General features: G+C 47.1%; 1 protein-coding gene across 6 annotated transcripts in view; it reads left to right on the top strand.

Annotated features, from left to right (window-relative positions):
* Positions 1-5,756: 5,756 nt before the first annotated feature.
* Positions 5,757-18,541, top strand: part of ttc3 (tetratricopeptide repeat domain 3) — a 50,727-nt gene continuing 37,942 nt past the window's right edge. For 2 of the 6 annotated variants that reach the window (XM_079860660.1, XM_079860656.1), the window contains exons 1-13: positions 5,757-5,878; positions 6,275-6,333; positions 6,557-6,626; positions 6,798-6,840; positions 6,933-7,092; positions 7,447-7,525; positions 7,605-7,670; positions 10,730-10,859; positions 13,924-14,009; positions 14,121-14,215; positions 17,162-17,224; positions 17,303-17,357; positions 18,276-18,438. In XM_079860660.1, coding sequence (XP_079716786.1) covers positions 6,558-6,626; positions 6,798-6,840; positions 6,933-7,092; positions 7,447-7,525; positions 7,605-7,670; positions 10,730-10,859; positions 13,924-14,009; positions 14,121-14,215; positions 17,162-17,224; positions 17,303-17,357; positions 18,276-18,438 — 1,009 coding nt within the window. In that variant the 5' untranslated portion in view covers positions 5,757-5,878; positions 6,275-6,333; position 6,557. Of the gene's footprint in view, positions 5,879-6,255; positions 6,334-6,556; positions 6,627-6,797; positions 6,841-6,932; positions 7,093-7,446; positions 7,526-7,604; positions 7,671-10,729; positions 10,860-13,923; positions 14,010-14,120; positions 14,216-17,161; positions 17,225-17,302; positions 17,358-18,275; positions 18,439-18,541 lie in introns of all 6 variants that reach the window. The other 4 variants (XM_079860659.1, XM_079860655.1, XM_079860658.1 and 1 more) reach the window with 3 other exon arrangements.

Raw genomic sequence — 18,541 nt, 5'->3', positions numbered from 1 at the left:
GTGAAGGCTGGGGTGCTGAGGGTCAGTGCGGGCTGCTGAGGGTCAGTGTGGGCTGCTGAGGGTCAGTGTGGGCTGCTGAGGGTCAGTGTGGGGTGCTGAGGGTCAGTGTGGGCTGCTGAGGGTCAGTGTGGGCTGCTGAGGGTCAGTGTGGGCTGCTGAGGGTCAGTGTGGGCTGCTGAGGATCAGTGTGGGCTGCTGAGGGTCAGTGTGGGCTGCTGAGGGTCAGTGTGGGCTGCTGAGGGTCAGTGTGGGCTGCTGAGGGTCAGTGTGAGCTGCTGAGGGTCAGTGTGGGCTGCTGAGGGTCAGTGTGGGCTGCTGAGGGTCAGTGTGAGCTGCTGAGGGTCAGTGCGGGCTGCGGGTCAGTGTGGGCTGCTGAGGGTCAGTGTGGGCTGCTGAGGGTCAGTGTGGGCTGCTGAGGGTCAGTGTGGGGTGCTGAGGGTCAGTGTGGGCTGCTGAGGGTCAGTGTGGGCTGCTGAGGGTCAGTGTGGGCTGCTGAGGGTCAGTGTGAGCTGCTGAGGGTCAGTGTGGGCTGCTGAGGGTCAGTGTGGGGTGCTGAGGGTCAGTGTGGGCTGCTGAGGGTCAGTGTGGGCTGCTGAGGGTCAGTGTGGGCTGCTGAGGGTCAGTGTGAGCTGCTGAGGGTCAGTGTGGGCTGCTGAGGGTCAGTGTGGGCTGCTGAGGGTCAGTGTGGGCTGCTGAGGGTCAGTGTGGGCTGCTGAGGGTCAGTGTGGGCTGCTGAGGGTCAGTGTGAGCTGCTGAGGGTCAGTGTGGGCTGCTGAGGGTCAGTGTGGGCTGCTGAGGGTCAGTGTGAGCTGCTGAGGGTCAGTGCGGGCTGCGGGTCAGTGTGGGCTGCTGAGGGTCAGTGTGGGCTGCTGAGGGTCAGTGTGGGGTGCTGAGGGTCAGTGTGGGCTGCTGAGGGTCAGTGTGGGCTGCTGAGGGTCAGTGCGGGCTGCGGGTCAGTGTGGGGTGCTGAGGGTCAGTGTGGGCTGCTGAGGGTCAGTGTGGGGTGCTGAGGGTCAGTGTGGGCTGCTGAGGGTCAGTGTGGGGTGCTGAGGGTCAGTGTGAGCTGCTGAGGGTCAGTGCGGGCTGCTGAGGGTCAGTGTGGGGTGCTGAGGGTCAGTGTGAGCTGCTGAGGGTCAGTGCGGGCTGCTGAGGGTCAGTGTGGGGTGCTGAGGGTCAGTGTGGGCTGCTGAGGGTCAGTGTGGGGTGCTGAGGGTCAGTGTGGGCTGCTGAGGGTCAGTGTGGGCTGCTGAGGGTCAGTGCGGGCTGCTGAGGGTCAGTGTGGGCTGCTGAGGGTCAGTGTGGGCTGCTGAGGGTCAGTGTGGGCTGCTGAGGGTCAGTGTGGGGTGCTGAGGGTCAGTGTGGGCTGCTGAGGGTCAGTGTGGGGTGCTGAGGGTCAGTGTGAGCTGCTGAGGGTCAGTGCGGGCTGCTGAGGGTCAGTGTGGGGTGCTGAGGGTCAGTGTGAGCTGCTGAGGGTCAGTGCGGGCTGCTGAGGGTCAGTGTGGGGTGCTGAGGGTCAGTGTGGGCTGCTGAGGGTCAGTGTGGGGTGCTGAGGGTCAGTGTGGGCTGCTGAGGGTCAGTGTGGGCTGCTGAGGGTCAGTGCGGGCTGCTGAGGGTCAGTGTGGGCTGCTGAGGGTCAGTGTGGGCTGCTGAGGGTCAGTGTGGGGTGCTGAGGGTCAGTGTGAGCTGCTGAGGGTCAGTGTGGGCTGCTGAGGGTCAGTGTGGGGTGCTGAGGGTCAGTGTGGGCTGCTGAGGGTCAGTGTGGGCTGCTGAGGGTCAGTGCGGGCTGCTGAGGGTCAGTGTGGGCTGCTGAGGGTCAGTGTGGGGTGCTGAGGGTCAGTGTGGGCTGCTGAGGGTCAGTGTGGGCTGCTGAGGGTCAGTGTGGGCTGCTGAGGGTCAGTGTGGGGTGCTGAGGGTCAGTGTGAGCTGCTGAGGGTCAGTGTGGGCTGCTGAGGGTCAGTGTGGGGTGCTGAGGGTCAGTGTGGGCTGCTGAGGGTCAGTGTGGGCTGCTGAGGGTCAGTGCGGGCTGCTGAGGGTCAGTGTGGGCTGCTGAGGGTCAGTGTGGGGTGCTGAGGGTCAGTGTGGGCTGCTGAGGGTCAGTGCGGGCTGCTGAGGGTCAGTGTGGGCTGCTGAGGGTCAGTGCGGGCTGCTGAGGGTCAGTGTGGGCTGCTGAGGGTCAGTGTGGGGTGCTGAGGGTCAGTGTGGGCTGCTGAGGGTCAGTGTGGGCTGCTGAGGGTCAGTGTGGGGTGCTGAGGGTCAGTGTGGGGTGCTGAGGGTCAGTGTGGGCTGCTGAGGGTCAGTGTGAGCTGCTGAGGGTCAGTGTGGGCTGCTGAGGGTCAGTGTGGGCTGCTGAGGGTCAGTGTGGGTACTGAGGGTCAGTGTGGGTGCTGAGGGTCAGTGTGGGCTGCTGAGGGTCAGTGCGGGCTGCTGAGGGTCAGTGTGGGTACTGAGGGTCAGTGTGGGTGCTGAGGGTCAGTGTGGGTGCTGAGGGTCAGTGTGGGCTGCTGAGGGTCAGTGCGGGCTGCTGAGGGTCAGTGTGGGCTGCTGAGGGTCAGTGTGGGCTGCTGAGGGTCAGTGTGGGTACTGAGGGTCAGTGTGGGTGCTGAGGGTCAGTGCGGGCTGCTGAGGGTCAGTGCGGGCTGCTGAGGGTCAGTGTGAGCTGCTGAGGGTCAGTGTGGGTACTGAGGGTCAGTGTGGGTGCTGAGGGTCAGTGTGGGCTGCTGACGGTCAGTGTGGGCTGCTGAGGGTCAGTGCGGGCTGCTGAGGGTCAGTGTGGGCTGCTGAGGGTCAGTGTGGGCTGCTGAGGGTCAGTGCGGGCTGCTGAGGGTCAGTGTGGGCTGCTGAGGGTCAGTGTGAGCTGCTGAGGGTCAGTGTGAGCTGCTGAGGGTCAGTGTGAGCTGCTGAGGGTCAGTGCGGGCTGCTGAGGGTCAGTGCGGGCTGCTGAGGGTCAGTGTGGGCTGCTGAGGGTCAGTGTGGGTACTGAGGGTCAGTGTGGGTGCTGAGGGTCAGTGTGGGCTGCTGAGGGTCAGTGCGGGCTGCTGAGGGTCAGTGTGGGCTGCTGAGGGTCAGTGTGAGCTGCTGAGGGTCAGTGTGGGCTGCTGAGGGTCAGTGCGGGCTGCTGAGGGTCAGTGCGGGCTGCTGAGGGTCAGTGTGGGCTGCTGAGGGTCAGTGTGGGCTGCTGAGGGTCAGTGTGGGTACTGAGGGTCAGTGCGGGCTGCTGAGGGTCAGTGTGGGCTGCTGAGGGTCAGTGTGGGCTGCTGAGGGTCAGTGTGGGCTGCTGAGGGTCAGTGTGGGCTGCTGAGGGTCAGTGCGGGCTGCTGAGGGTCAGTGCGGGCTGCTGAGGGTCAGTGTGGGCTGCTGAGGGTCAGTGTGGGCTGCTGAGGGTCAGTGTGAGCTGCTGAGGGTCAGTGTGGGCTGCTGAGGGTCAGTGTGGGTACTGAGGGTCAGTGTGGGTGCTAAGGGTCAGTGTGGGCTGCTGAGGGTCAGTGCGGGCTGCTGAGGGTCAGTGTGGGCTGGCTGAGGGTCAGTGTGGGCTGCTGAGGATCAGTGTGGGCTGCTGAGGGTCAGTGTGGGTTGCTGAGGGTCAGTGTGAGCTGCTGAGGGTCAGTGTGGGCTGCTGAGGGTCAGTGCGAGCTGCTGAGGGTCAGTGCGGGCTGCTGAGGGTCAGTGCGGGCTGCTGAGGGTCAGTGTGGGCTGCTGAGGGTCAGTGTGGGTACTGAGGATCAGTGTGGGCTGCTGAGGGTCAGTGTGGGCTGCTGAGGGTCAGTGTGGGGTGCTTAGGGTCAGTGCGGGCTGCTGAGGGTCAGTGTGGGGTGCTTAGGGTCAGTGCGGGCTGCTGAGGGTCAGTGCGGGCTGCTGAGGGTCAGTGTGGGGTGCTGAGGGTCAGTGTGGGGTGCTTAGGGTCAGTGTGGGCTGCTGAGGGTCAGTGTGGGGTGCTTAGGGTCAGTGTGGGCTGCTGAGGGTCAGTGTGGGGTGCTTAGGGTCAGTGCGGGCTGCTGAGGGTCAGTGTGGGCTGCTGAGTGTCAGTGCGGGCTGCTGAGGGTCAGTGTGAGCTGCTGAGGGTCAGTGTGGGCTGCTGAGGGTCAGTGTGAGCTGCTGAGGGTCAGTGCGGGGTGCTGAGGGTCAGTGTGGGCTGCTGAGGGTCAGTGTGGGCTGCTGAGGGTCAGTGTGGGGTGCTGAGGGTCAGTGTGGGCTGCTGAGGATCAGTGTGGGGTGCTGAGGATCAGTGCGGGGTCCTGAGGGTCAGTGTGGGCTGCTGAGGGTCAGTGCGGGGTCCTGAGGGTCAGTGCGGGCTGCTGAGGGTCAGTGCGGGGTCCTGAGGGTCAGTGCGGGCTGCTGAGGGTCAGTGCGGGGTCCTGAGGGTCAGTGCGGGCTGCTGAGGGTCAGTGCGGGGTCCTGAGGGTCAGTGCGGGCTGCTGAGGGTCAGTGCGGGGTCCTGAGGGTCAGTGCGGGCTGCTGAGGGTCAGTGTGAGCTGCTGAGGATCAGTGTGGGCTGCGGGTCAGTGTGGGCTGCTGAGGGTCAGTGTGAGCTGCTGAGGATCAGTGTGGGCTGCGGGTCAGTGTGGGCTGCTGAGGGTCAGTGTGGGGTGCTGAGGGTCAGTGTGGGCTGCTGAGGGTCAGTGTGGGCTGCTGAGGGTCAGTGTGGGGTGCTGAGGGTCAGTGTGGGCTGCTGAGGGTCAGTGTGGGCTGCTGAGGGTCAGTGTGGGGTGCTGAGGGTCAGTGTGGGGTGCTGCGGGTCAGTGTGGGCTGCTGAGGGTCAGTGTGGGGTGCTGAGGGTCAGTGTGGGCTGCTGAGGGTCAGTGTGGGCTGCTGAGGGTCAGTGTGGGGTGCTGAGGGTCAGTGTGGGGTGCTGAGGGTCAGTGTGGGCTGCTGAGGGTCAGTGTGGGCTGCTGAGGGTCAGTGTGAGCTGCTGAGGGTCAGTGTGGGCTGCTGAGGGTCAGTGCGGGGTGCTGAGGGTCAGTGTGGGCTGCTGAGGGTCAGTGTGGGCTGCTGAGGGTCAGTGCGGGGTGCTGAGGGTCAGTGTGGGCTGCTGAGGGTCAGTGTGAGCTGCTGAGGGTCAGTGTGGGCTGCTGAGGGTCAGTGTGGGCTGCTGAGGGTCAGTGCGGGGTGCTGAGGGTCAGTGTGGGTATACAACATGTAAGTATAAAAGATCTCAGACAAGTGGGAAAATAGTGTTAGCCAATCAGTCTTGACCGGTTGTTGATTTTTATCATCTAAAAGAAACAAAACAGTTTGATATTCAGTGTATGCTGTGGAATCAAAACTGATATTGAGAATTGTGAAACCATGATATTGTTACTGTGAAGTAAAAGTGAGATTTTGGTCATATCGCCCATCCATATTCTTTGCTAGATAGCAGAAAAGGTTCCCACAGTTTTACATACAGTATGAAGTTTTTAATAGTGTTCACCACAAGTAATAGACTACATTATAACCAGAAATAAGTAAATAAATGGCTGCTATTTTGCATAAGTTTATTTGTAATTGCCAGAAAGAAAGACAGACAGAGAGGGCAGAGATGAGGTTAGGAATGTAAAGTCAGTAGGCCGATGTATTTTCCTCATTCACTGTGACATATACCTGGACTGGATGGCCAATTTCACATGTATTTTGTGTATTTTCAAAATACAAAATACTGTATTTGTATTTAGATAAATTTTTTCACACAGTATTTTCATTATATTTTTGCCCATCTCTGCTCTCACTCTCACACACACACACCCCCCCCCCCCCCGCGCGTTATTCCTCAGGCGAACACTAGAGGCGCTGTCCGGTATTCGCTCATGTTCGCTTCTTCTGTTCACGCGTGAGATCATCATAGCAGAGACTCAGACATCAGGAAACATCAGCAGCTCTTCAGTTCCTTCTCTTATTTACAGAGGTTAGTAATAAACATTATCATATTTCTTATGATGCACTGACCTCAGAAAACTGACGTTTTCGCTGTTGATTCAGATAAACGCATATAAGGTGTCGCGGCGAAGACACGTCGCGTTCAACTTCCTGATAAAGTTCCTCTGCTTCAGAATCACATAAATCATTAAACATATTGATGCCCGTGCAGAAAACACGTGGGTTTTATGCGTTATTGAATTCTGTCAGGTTATGCCGAGGACACGTCGAGTTTTGGCGCGTTTCGCGAGCTGAGGTAAAACTCCCTCAGATGTTCATCACTCGCAATCAGCGTGTTAGAGACCACACATCACGGCATATACAGCAAATATCTGTGTGTCATTGAGGTGTTTTTGACTCTTTGAGGTGTTTTTGATTTTTTGAGGTGTTTCTTGACTCGCTGAGGTGTGTTTGACCTGTCGTTAGTGCGCAGGTGTGGATCAGGTGAGGTGCAGTATGGGAAACATCCCGAATTCAACATGCACGATCTTTGTCATCTGTAATTTACCACAAATTATTTTATCCTCTCGAGAAAGACGGGGGCTTAGGAAACATTAAATACACACGATAAGGGATAGTAACCAGTGCGAATAATAAGATTAAATGCAATACACGGTATGAATAATCTGTAATGAAGATGATTTTCATGTTTTTGTTTTTGAATCAGAATGTCAGACATAGACGAATCGGATCTGGAGGAGGAGGGAGTAGATGTTGTGCGACACAAAACCAAGATTGTGAGTTGAATTCAGACGTCAAGTCGAGCTTTATTTATTAAACTGAATCAGTGATGCAAACTATGAGAAGTTCAAATTCTGCTTTAAAGACAATAGAGTCATGATTCAGATCAAGAGATTCAGTGACTCACTGTACTGAACACACCCATGATTCACTCTGTTTTCCCTCAGATCTATCAGAACCAGTTCCCGTTCATTCACATGGAGCCGCCCGGTGAGTGTGTGTGTGTGTGTGTGTGTGTGTGTGACGGTGTGTGTGTGATTAATGAGCAGTTTGGCAGATGTTTCAGTGTTGCTGTGTTCTAGACGTCATATATGAGCGGTGGGTGAAGATAAAGCCGGAGCAGAAGAAGTTCGTGGGTCACCTGATGCACGTGTCCGTGTTCTGGTGGCATATCCTCCTCCGACAGCAGGAGAACCACCCCACCACCTTCTGGGCCGTCGAGATGGGCTTTCTGGACTCCAAGTGAGTCGCTTCAGAGAGATCTGATTCAGACAAATCAATAATAATCACCTTCATTTATACAGCGCCTTAACAATATAGAGTTTCACAGCAGCTTTACAGTGATAACAGGAGATTACAGTAACAGAGAGTGTTTGGCTTTACAGCAGCTCTAGTATAAAGTTATTGTCCAGATAAAGTTAGTTTTGATTGATTCACTTCCGTTGCGAAGATCATTAGTTGCTAACTTAGGGGCCGCTAACACACACCGCTCTCACAGAAAACTTTTAAAGTGTTCTGGCCGTTCATTTGCACAACAACAGTGTTTGGTTGACCGTGAGGATTTGAGAAGCTTCATTGCGCTGTTTTATCCTTCAGTGTGTCGAACGATCTGAGTCTGAAGAGGCTGGAGAAGATCGAGATCTTGGAGAGTATCCTGGAGGCGATGGAGCGAGGCGTACGTATCCGTCCTGACGAAGCTCACGCTCGTCCTTCACTGAGTCTTCGGCTCTGATCACATGTCTTGTTTTGCTCAGCTGTCTCACAGGGACATGGAGAGGAAAGCCCGAGCCGTGGTGTCGCTGAGCAGACTCTTCTCCTTGGTACGCTGCCGTAAGCCTTTCTTCTGCCAGTAATTACTCTCCCTCATGTCGTTCCAAACCTGTAAGACCTTCGTTCATCTTCGGGACACTAGATATTGTTGATGAGATCCGGTGGCTCAGACTTTTGTTTATTTTTGGCGCATAAAAAGTATTCTCGTTGCTTCATAAAATTTAGGTTGAACCACTGTAGTTACATGGACTATTTTAACAATGTCTTTCCTACCTTTCTGGGCCTTCAAAGTGTTAGTTAAATAGCTGTCAATGGAGCCCCCCCGAGCCATCGGATCTCATCAAAAATATCTTAATTTGTGTTCCGAAGACGAACGGGTGTGGAACGACATGAGGGCGAGTAATTACTGACAGAACTTTCATTTTTGGGTGAACTAACCCTTTAAAGAGATTCTCCACTCGGGAATCAACATTCTCTCATCATTCCCTCACTCTCGTGCTGTCCCAGATGTATATGACTTTCTTTCTTCAGAGAAACACACAGGAAGGTTTTTAGGACAATAATCCATCACTGCGAGTCCATATAATGGCACTGATCTTGATTCTCACACACACACACACACACACACACACACACACACACACACACACACACACACACACACACACACACACACACACACACGCAATCTTACTCTTGAATGACAGGGATTCTGCTCTGTCTATTAAAGGGGACGTATCGTGTGTAAGTGCTGTAATCAGTGCTTCTACCAACCCAGAAAACATGAAAAGTGAAACCCAGTAACTAAAATAAGCCGATCAGATTTCACTCTCCTTCTGACGTATGAAGAGGATCTTATTATAATATTCCCGGCCCTTAATCTGCACGTTTACACACACAAGCGACAACAGAGACCAGTTCTAACGCACTGATGAAGATCCAGCAGAGCCTGAAGCTGTTCTGTGGTTGAGCTCAGACGAGCACTGAACACTATTGACCAGAACATGTCACCGCTGTCTTATAAAGACCTCAGGAACTGTGGACACTTGTGGAGGAGTTCAACATGATGATGAGATGATCAGTGTAACTCCACAACAACTACAGAAATGTCTCCGCTAACATTCAGAAGCTCTTCCTGAGTCTCTCCGTAAGGCTGCACTCGCTACTGGTTATACTGGGATTCTGGATGAGGGAGATTGGCCTGTTCTGTTTTTGCTGGAGTTTCTGAAGCTCGAGTTAAGACTCCGCCCTCTTCTGAATTGAGGCTGAGCTAAAGCTCATTTGCATTTAAAGGGACACACACAAAAACGGCGTGTTTTTGCTCACACACAAAGAGGGGCAAATTTGACAAGCTGTAATAAATTATGTGGCGGAATTTGAGCTGAAATTTCACACACACATTCTGGGGACGCCATTTATATTACATCTGGTGAAAAGGGGCATAATGTGTCAGCGTTAAACCTTTGACGAGTAACAACTCTATAGTTATAGAACAAATTGCCTTCTGAAAGTAACTCTGCTTTAAATAAAGACTATTAATTACATCGTTACACCAGTAGGTGGCGACAAGTGACTGTTAAAAACATGTATTTGTCATTGAATCATTCGTTTAAGAGATTTGTTCAAAAACAATGATGCATCCTACAACGACACAAGTAGTCTTTATGAGTGAGTCATTGAATCATTCGCCAACATAGTATGTCTAAATACATAGTATTAAAAAAAATAGGCAAAAAGTCCCCGGATGACCTACTAGTACCGGTGAGATTCTGAAGTGCGCATACGATGGACACTTTACAATCACATGAGGCCATGGGAGAGGATTAATGACACTGTTAATGAAACCAGTGAAGTCTTTATGAGTGAGTCAATGAATCATCCATGAATTAATAATAATTATTTTTTTAAATTGACTGCAGTTATTAACATTTTGTCAGAACCTCTAGTAAATGACGTTACTTTTAGTTGTCTATTCACGAAGCTGATCTTCTTTTTTTTAACCCCAAAAAAACTTGATTTTCCACTCATCCGGAATCATGCAGCTCCAGTGAAGCTATATGGTTAAACATGAGTGATTTCTCACATGCACCGATGGTTTGTCTTCAGTCGTATGGATCATGTGACCATCGCTGCATGTGGTTTTCCACGAGCGACAGCCATTCAGTGCCATTAGATGCACTCGCAGAGATGGATTATTGTCCGAAAAATGCCTGAAACAACCGTGGCTAGATCGAATAATCGCGATACAGCGCTTTAACAGTATAGAGTTTCACAGCAGCTTTACAGTGATAACAGGAGATTACAGTAACAGAGAGTGTTTAGGCTTTACAGCAGATCTAGAATAAAGTTATTGTCCAGATAAAGTTAGTTTTGATTGATTCACTTCCATTGTAAAGATCATTAGTTATTAACTTAGGGGCCGCTAACACACACCGCACTCACAGAAAACAGAAACCTTTAATGTGTTCTGGCTGCTCATTTGCACGACAACAGAGTTGACCGTGAGAAGCTTCATTGCGCTGCTTTATCTGTCAGTGTGTGGAGTTTCAGTGTTTCTGTGCAGAGAGAGAGTCGTGTACAGGACATCGGGGACGGCGTGAGCGTGAGGAGTGTCCCTTTAGCACACCTGGACTCAGGGCTCCCATGGGTCCTGGAAATACTTGGAAGTTTGTGAATCTGAAAAAAATAATTCAAGGCCCTGGGAAGTTTTTGAAGTGAAACGCACACAGATACACGTCCTTGAATTTATTTTGTGCGAGAAGTTTTCTGGAAAAAATTCCATATTATTCCCTCCTGTCCGCTAATCGTGGCCCATGCGCACTAGCTTGCTTGATTTATGTTAGTTACGCACATTTACGCGTTACGTCAAGTGTTTCCCGTGTGAGGTACTTTGTGTTGTACGTTGCCATGACGTTCACACACGCAAAACTGTAACAATGTATCTTACAAGGTAACACAATGTAACCTTGCTCTCACTTGAAATGTGTCGCCACATTAAGTCCTTGAATTTGAAGTTAACCGAGGTGTGGGAGCCCTGTGTGTGTGTGTATGTAGCAGGAGGATTGTCTGTGTAATCTCTGTGTGTGTGTGTGTGTGTGTGTGTGTGCAGCAGGAGGATTGTCTGTCTGAGGCGATCGCGTGGCTGCTGGACTCTGGAGCTCCTGGTGTGCGTCAGAAGCTGCTGGATCTCGGCTCAGTGGAGATCCGCTACCGCACGCTACGCTTCGTCTTCAACGAGTGTGAGTTTCACGTCCATCAACGCCCTCACAGTGCGAGAGAGTAGGGCTGGGTTGAACATACTAATTATCGATTTTAATCGTTCTCATTTTGATGAACCGATATCGATTCTTTAATCCCAAGGCTGATATTTTAGATGCTGATGCGTTTAAACTTCACTAAACATTCTCTGTAGCTCCTGCCATCCAATAATAATCTTTGATACTTCTGATATGAAACAAAGTGTCATCTTTCAAATCCTGTCAGTTTATTCAGTCAGTAAATGTGTGTTTAATGTGTGTGACAGATGAACCGATCATCTCTTCCTCTTTACTACTAGTTACAGCAGCAAATAAACATGATGAACATCAGAAGGAAAGTTGAAAGATTCAGAACAACTTCCTGAAATCAGTCGTGTCTCATGTAATCCATCAATCAGAGATTCAACCAATCAGTCAATAACACAGCTGGAGAATGATGTCACCAGGGATTCAAGTTCTCCGTCGCTACGACAGATTTCTGCTAATTGCAGAGTTCCCGCCTGTCCTTATGTCTTAAATTCACTTTTCATAATTATAAGGCCGTAAATATGCTTACATTTCTTTTATTTTTATCATGAACGTCTGAACACAACATTTATAATAATATATGTAACGGTTTGGAAAGTATTCTACACGTTTAATAAATATAATTAGGCCTACACAAGAATGTCCAAATGTAGTGAACGCACCTATAGAGAGAAATGCACATATGAGAGATATATATATATATATATATATGTATATATATATATATAAGATGTCATGCCTGTGAAGTAGCCTATGAGCTGAGTTTCGGTTTGTTTATGAGACGAGCTCCAGTTCACGTACAGTGTAATATCGCGCCGGCGCCTCCGTGTTCTGATTATATCGTCTGCTATATATTTATACAAAGCGAAATTCACTTTAAAGAAAGGCTTTCTACAAAACAAAGCTTAATGAAGTGGTCAAAATCATGTCTGACCCACTCCATGTCTCCCGATGTAATGATCCTATCTGACTTTTCAGATAATCAACATAGATAAAATAAAAGATAGGGCTGGTCCGAATACCATTTTTTGAGCTTCGAAGCTTCGATATGAATTAACATCGAATATTCGAAGCTTCGGAGGGAGGGGGCTGAACATATTCTTCTCTCTAATAAAGGCAGGAATCTCTATGTGTCTGTCTGTTTGCATTTAGATTATTTATCTTGCATTTTGAACTGTTCATCCAATCGACTTCATGAGTGCAGTGTCACATTTGGTGCAATAGACACGCGAGACGTGACACGTTCAGAATTAATAAACTTTTAATACAGAACAGCGCGAGCGGGAAGCGCGCGCGCCTCACGCGCAGGGCTCCGAGAACGGACACTGCACTAGTGATACAAAACACAGCCTAATATTTTTCTGAGTAACAAATAACTCTCAAATCAGAAATCAGCAGCACAGTAATTACTGACACAGTAAAGGGTAGGCTAATATATTGTTTCTATTCTATTTCCACAATGTCAAAGCAACGCAGCTTATAGCCTACAAGCTGAGGCATGCACTTCTGCCCATACAAACTCCGCTGTTCTGCGCTCTAAAATAAGAGTATTGTATTTCGCCCAAAAATGCAAAAAAAATAACCGTGTGAGAGCGTTTTAGGCTATATCATGTTATAGCCTGATATGAAGACGCTTACAGCACGCGTCACCGCAGATCAGCATCTATTCATCAAGCCAACGTGCAAACTATCGCAAATCAAAGTGAAAGTGGGTCGCAGATGCTTTAACACACAATCAACTTCATTAAAAGTAAAGAACCGAAATGATCTTACCAGGGCTGTTGCGCGCTCTCTTATTGCGGTCTTTGATTTAGAAATTTTAGCTGACGATCAGTAAAATGCAGCTTATCTGTTGCTATACGTGCACTCCATTATGCCTATGCCTATAGCGCGGGATTTGAAGTTCGGATTCATATCCGTTTTGCAAAAACACATTTATGTGTTCATTGTTCATATTGATAAATCAGAGAGAGCTATCCGATCTGAGAAAACGCATGACAGCCCCATTCAAGCGCGAATGGGAACCGTTTCTAGGGGTATGCCAGGTGTGGAAAAAAAAAAAATTTAAAACGAATATTCGATTGTCAAATTTGAAAATCGAATACCAACCCACCGAACGAATATTCGAATACTCGAATATTCTGGTACAGCCCTAATAAAAGAATAACATTATATTATTTATTTATAATGGCTAGGTTAAAAACAGATATTGTGTTATGTATAGTTTGTGATATTAGCTCACTTTTTGGCAAAAGCTCTTTTGGCTTTTATTATTTGAGAAATAAGAACTTGTGTTAAAGTTATGCAAATGGTTAACTGTGTGTATGACTTCATCACAGAGTCAAGTCTTGCAAAAGCATTAGATTCAAAACATTGACATTTTATAAAGTGTGTAAATGATAGAAACGCAGCTCAAAATGGCCTTTCTTAAAATGCAAATGTTCTTTGAGTGTTTCATTAAGCATGTACTCGCTAAACTCCTAATTACAAGAAGAAGAGCTGCTCCTAAACTGGGTGTGACAGGCTGTGGAATGAGGTTTGCCCGAGGAAACATTCAGCCAGAAGGGTTGTTTTGCTTTAACATCTGTGTCACGTGACTACACATAAACTCCAGAGTCAGCTATAAAAATAACTCTAGATATGAGCATTTAGATGCGTATACACACCATAGCACATATTCATAATACTTTTACTGTACTTTTAATGTTGTTTGAATAAATCTGTCATGAAAAAATGTTTGACAGCCACCATATAAAAATATGATTGTAATGTTGTTATCATAAAGGATCATGTGATCTAAATGTTAGCATATAAATCAGTTCTTAATTGTAACCTGTAATATTACAGTAATGCAGCAACTGACGGGATTCCTGTAGATTTTACAGCTTTAGTTCTGAGACGTGTACCGAACCTGATATATGTCCACATGAGTCCTGAATGGAGATGAGGATAGAGTCATGTGATCTGTGTCTGTGTCCAGAGCTGAAGAACATGTGTGTAATAACCGTCTGTCCCACAGATGCTCGTTATCTTCAGGTGGTGTCGTGCAGTAAGAAGAAAGCCATCGCCGAGCTCAAGTCAGAGCCGGACACTTGGAGTTTATCGGTGAGACACTTGAAGATCACGTGTGCTTATGTCACTGACTGATGATTATTGTTGGAGATCTGCTGTATTAGCCGAAATAAGACATTGTTTTCTTTTTTTACTGTATCCCAGAAAAGCGACGATATGAAAAACAAGGGAAATGAGCAGTTCCAGAAAAAGAAATATGACATGGCTCTGAAGTGGTACACTAAAGCCATCAAATACCAGTAAGTGCCGGAACATCGTCACCGTTTTACTTCCCAATCCTGTTCTGTCTCAGACCTGCAAACTTGTCGCTTTTCGTTTTCAAAAAAAGTTTTTTTTTGTGTGTGTGTGTGTGTGTGTGTGTGGGGGGGGGTATTGTTTCTCACAGTAACTGCCATGCAGGCTAGAATTGCAAAACATTATTGGATAATTCTTATAATTGACATTTCTCTGGGCCAATCGGAATCTTAGCACTTTTTCTCTTGGCCAATTGGAATCTTAGCACTTGCGTCAGAATCTTGAAGCACACAGCGTCAACTGAGCTGAGCTCGCCATTTGATGAGACGCCTGGCTACTGTGCGAGTCTAATGGAAACTCACGCATGAATTTTCCTGCATTGAACTTGTTTTAGCGCCCGCCAAAGTGAATTTTTGTCCCGCCAAAGTCTTATTTGATCGGTGAGTAATGTAGATCCACGGTTGTCAAACTGGGGTACGCGTACCCCCAGGGGTACGTGGACTGATTTCAGGGGGTACGCGAATTGCCGGTAATCTTGACAACCGCACCACCGCGGTGGCTGAGTAGTACCGGCGGTGGTTTGCCAAAAAAAATGAATGCTGTTTTACATTAATATTATGACACACAAAGCTTTGTTTACAAAAGAAATAATAGGTTAGCAATTAAATGTTATATCGCAGCCATGGAAAAGTTTGAATTCATGACGAATGAGAGAGTTGTGCGTGAGCCCATAAACTTAAGCTTTTTCGGCTTTGAATTCTGGTTTGCAATCTGGTCATCCGATTATTAGCGAATTGAAAAATATTTTATTAGTTATTCCTTATAGAGAGCTTGAACCGTCTACTTTTAAACAAAACAATTCAAAATGAAAATAAACCGACTAGCATATGCATGTAATCCGTATGAAGTGTGCATTTCTCTCTATAGGCGCGTTCACTGCGAAGATGACGAGTCAGCATCGTCAACAACTAACTAACACTGACACAAAAAAAACAAACACTTTATTAATAAACTATTCAAATGTATCCTTGCTATATTTGACACATTCATTACTTTTGCCGGCTCTTTGTGACAGCTGTTATGTGCGTTATTGGCAGCGTCACCCTCTGGTTACATGAACTCGTCACCACTGCATCAGCACCAGAACATGGAGATTTTATTTTAGAGAATGATCGCACAACAGACATTAGAACATTAGATATTCTATAATTAAATCAACTAATCGAATATTCAAAAATCGTGACTCATCCCTGCATGGAATCTCTTGTTTCTTTTCCCATATCTTCACTCGCGTCTCACCCATTTCCAAAGGGGATTATAAACGTTTCTTCCTTTGTTCGCTTTTAGGTCGATTATTTTCGTATTCTTTACTGTGTTAGGACAGATAGCCTTCATTTTTACTTGTACGTCAAATTCTTTTTAACACAGTTTGTGCTTGTTATTAGACATATGATAATTGGTAAGGCGCGTCAAGTTCATTTGTAAAGCGCGTTTCACACGCACGGGTGATTTTAGTTTGGCTTTCTCTGGCAGCGCGCAAACATAGCCTAAATGCCATATCAGTGGCTAAATGCCCTTGTGGAAGATAGAATTCGCTCTTCATACCTTTTACAAGTAGAAAACATGAAGATACCAGAAAATAGATCGATGGTCTCTTTCCTGCTCGTGTCCCACATCCCTCTCAAAGAGCAGAGCGTAGGCTGTATCACGCGTCTTTGTGTGGGAAATTTAACGAAAGTTTTTATTTATTTATTTATTTTTAAATAGATTCAACTTTATTATATTATGTAGGTTACCAGTATTTACTGATATTTATTTCAATGCTTTACAGGCTTTAGTGTGTTGTTTCTTTGTTTTGTTTTTTTATTTATTTCAAAACAACCACCAGACCACCGCAACACCGCCGGTATTTGGGTCCATTACTACCGCGGTGGTAAAAAACTGCCACCGTCACAGCCCTATTTGTATCATATGTTGACTTTTGATTAGATTTGTATCATATGTTTATGATTCTATTCACTATTCTCGACAAAATTGATAAAAATAAATATTAATAAAAAAATAAAAAAAAACTTGTTGTTAACAATTGGTGGTGTTGGGGGTACTCCGGAAGATCTATAATGTCTCAGGGGGTACATGCCTGTTAAAAGTTTGGGAACCACTGATGTAGATGAACGGATGCATTTGTGACAGGGCGTATGTTTAACTGAAAGAACGAGAGAGAGGGAGCCGGTCGCGCGCGCGCACTCTCTGTGTAAACGACTTCACCGTCTCCAAACTAGGCGCTGTGTTGCTCTCTCCCTCGCACATATTAATCAAAATAAATCGACACGGTGGTAAAAGGTCGGAAGACCAAAGTTTCATGTGGAGCATTCGGAGATTTTTTATTACTGCTGGGTGTAAATTGTGCTAAATAAGTTTCCTTATCTTCTCTGAAAAGCGTTCCGGACATTTTTACAATAAGGTTCTATTTATTACATAAATTATATAAAAAGTACAGTTTGCTAACTCAAGCTTAAACTTTAAAATAAATAAAACCACTTTTGTTTTTTTAAAAGCATATGATTGCATTTTTCCACACAGTGCTATCGAGAATCGTTAAAGAATTGGATCGATAATCAGAATCGTCAGTGGCATTATTATTGATAAAATCTTATCAATTCCCATCCCTATGTGAAGACAGTAAAATTATAATCAAACATTAAAGATTGTTAAAAGATTAAAACATTTTGCTAACATTAGGTCTTATTGTGTCACTGTCAGTCTTTTTACATCAGTGCAAAACTAGGGTATGCAGATTAATTATCATTATTATACATCATTCATCAGCATGCATTGATTAATCCCATGGCATGTAGCAAAAAAAAAAGTTAGTCACTGTCACCTTTTTTAGTCTGAGGAGTTTGCAGGTCTGTGTTGTAATCGAGTGTTCATCTCTCGTTCTGTTTCAGCCCTAATAACCACATCCTGTACGGGAACAGAGCGATCTGTTTGATTCGCTCTGAGAAATATCTGTGAGTGTCATTTCTGTTATTCCGATGCACATTACTGAGGAACGCGTGTGTGAGACTGATTGTGGGAGTTGTTTTCAGGAAAGCACTCGGCGATGGAAAGAGAGCCATTATATTGCAGCCAGACTGGGCCAAGGTAAACGCTGAGTCATCATCATCATCATTATCAGTCTTATTTAGTTCAATTCACGTTTATTTGTATAGCGCTTTTCGCAATACACATCATTTCAAAGCAGCTTTACAGAGAGTGCACGAGTCCGCATTACTGCTTACAGTGATCTGACCCTGCTGTGACTCCGGTACGGTTGTGGATCAGTTGAATCTTAACGATTTAGCTTCTGCTTATTGATTCTGATTCGAATCAATTCCTAATTTCGATTCTAATAAGGTAAAAAACAACTTTGATATCATTCACATTTAGTCTTATTGCAAAACATTTAATTGTATCTGAATATCATGAACAAAAACAGGCTAAAGAACTCTTACACAAGGAGCGTTTGCCTGTGGTTTAAAAACACCAAACTAGACGAACTAATATAAACTTTATTAAAGACAAGTAAACACTCAGTAATTAAAAAAAGAACAAATAAAAAATTAGCAATCAAAACAAATAGACGCAACTGAACACAGATACGATTGAAATAAACTGTTTTAAGATTTTCAGGTTCAGAAACTGGAATCAAATGTAAAATAACACTGCAGTTTATAAATAGAATATACATTACAAATATAGTTACAGAAGTTATTCAGTGAAGAACGAGTGGATTTTCTGTCTTTTGATATTTGATTAGTATTATTATAGAGATGGCAGGAATATTAGTTTTGTTATAGCAGGAATATTAGGCTGCTGTCCCTTTAAGACCTGCCCAATATAGTGACACACACAGCACTGAAAACAGTCGTCTCGCGCTTCAAGTCATATTGAAACGCTCACAAAGGAATTGAGAAGAGGAATCAAAATTTACATTTTATAACAAGTATCCGACTCCCAACCCCAGACTCAGGTCCGACTCTCACTCATAAAAGCCGTATCCGTGATGTTCCTCTCCTCCAGGGCCATTACCGCTTCTGTGACGCGCTGTTCTACCTGGGCGAGCACCAGAAGGCTGTGCTGGCCAACCGTGAGGCTCAGGAGGCGTGCGGCGCTGACCCCGACGGGCTGAAAGACCTGCTCCAGCAGAGCGAGCGCTTCCACAGCGAGCTGCTGGAGAACGCCGGTAACACACGCTCCTCACACTCACACTGAGGTTCTGCCGGTAACACACGCTCCTCACACTCACACACACTCCTCACACTCACACTGAGGTTCTGCCGGTAACA

This window comes from Squalius cephalus (genome assembly GCF_949319135.1).
Source record: "Squalius cephalus genome assembly, chromosome: 24".
Classification (NCBI taxonomy): domain Eukaryota; kingdom Metazoa; phylum Chordata; class Actinopteri; order Cypriniformes; family Leuciscidae; genus Squalius; species Squalius cephalus.
Note: the sequence above shows the minus strand (reverse complement) of the source record. Positions and strands in the feature narration are given on the sequence as shown.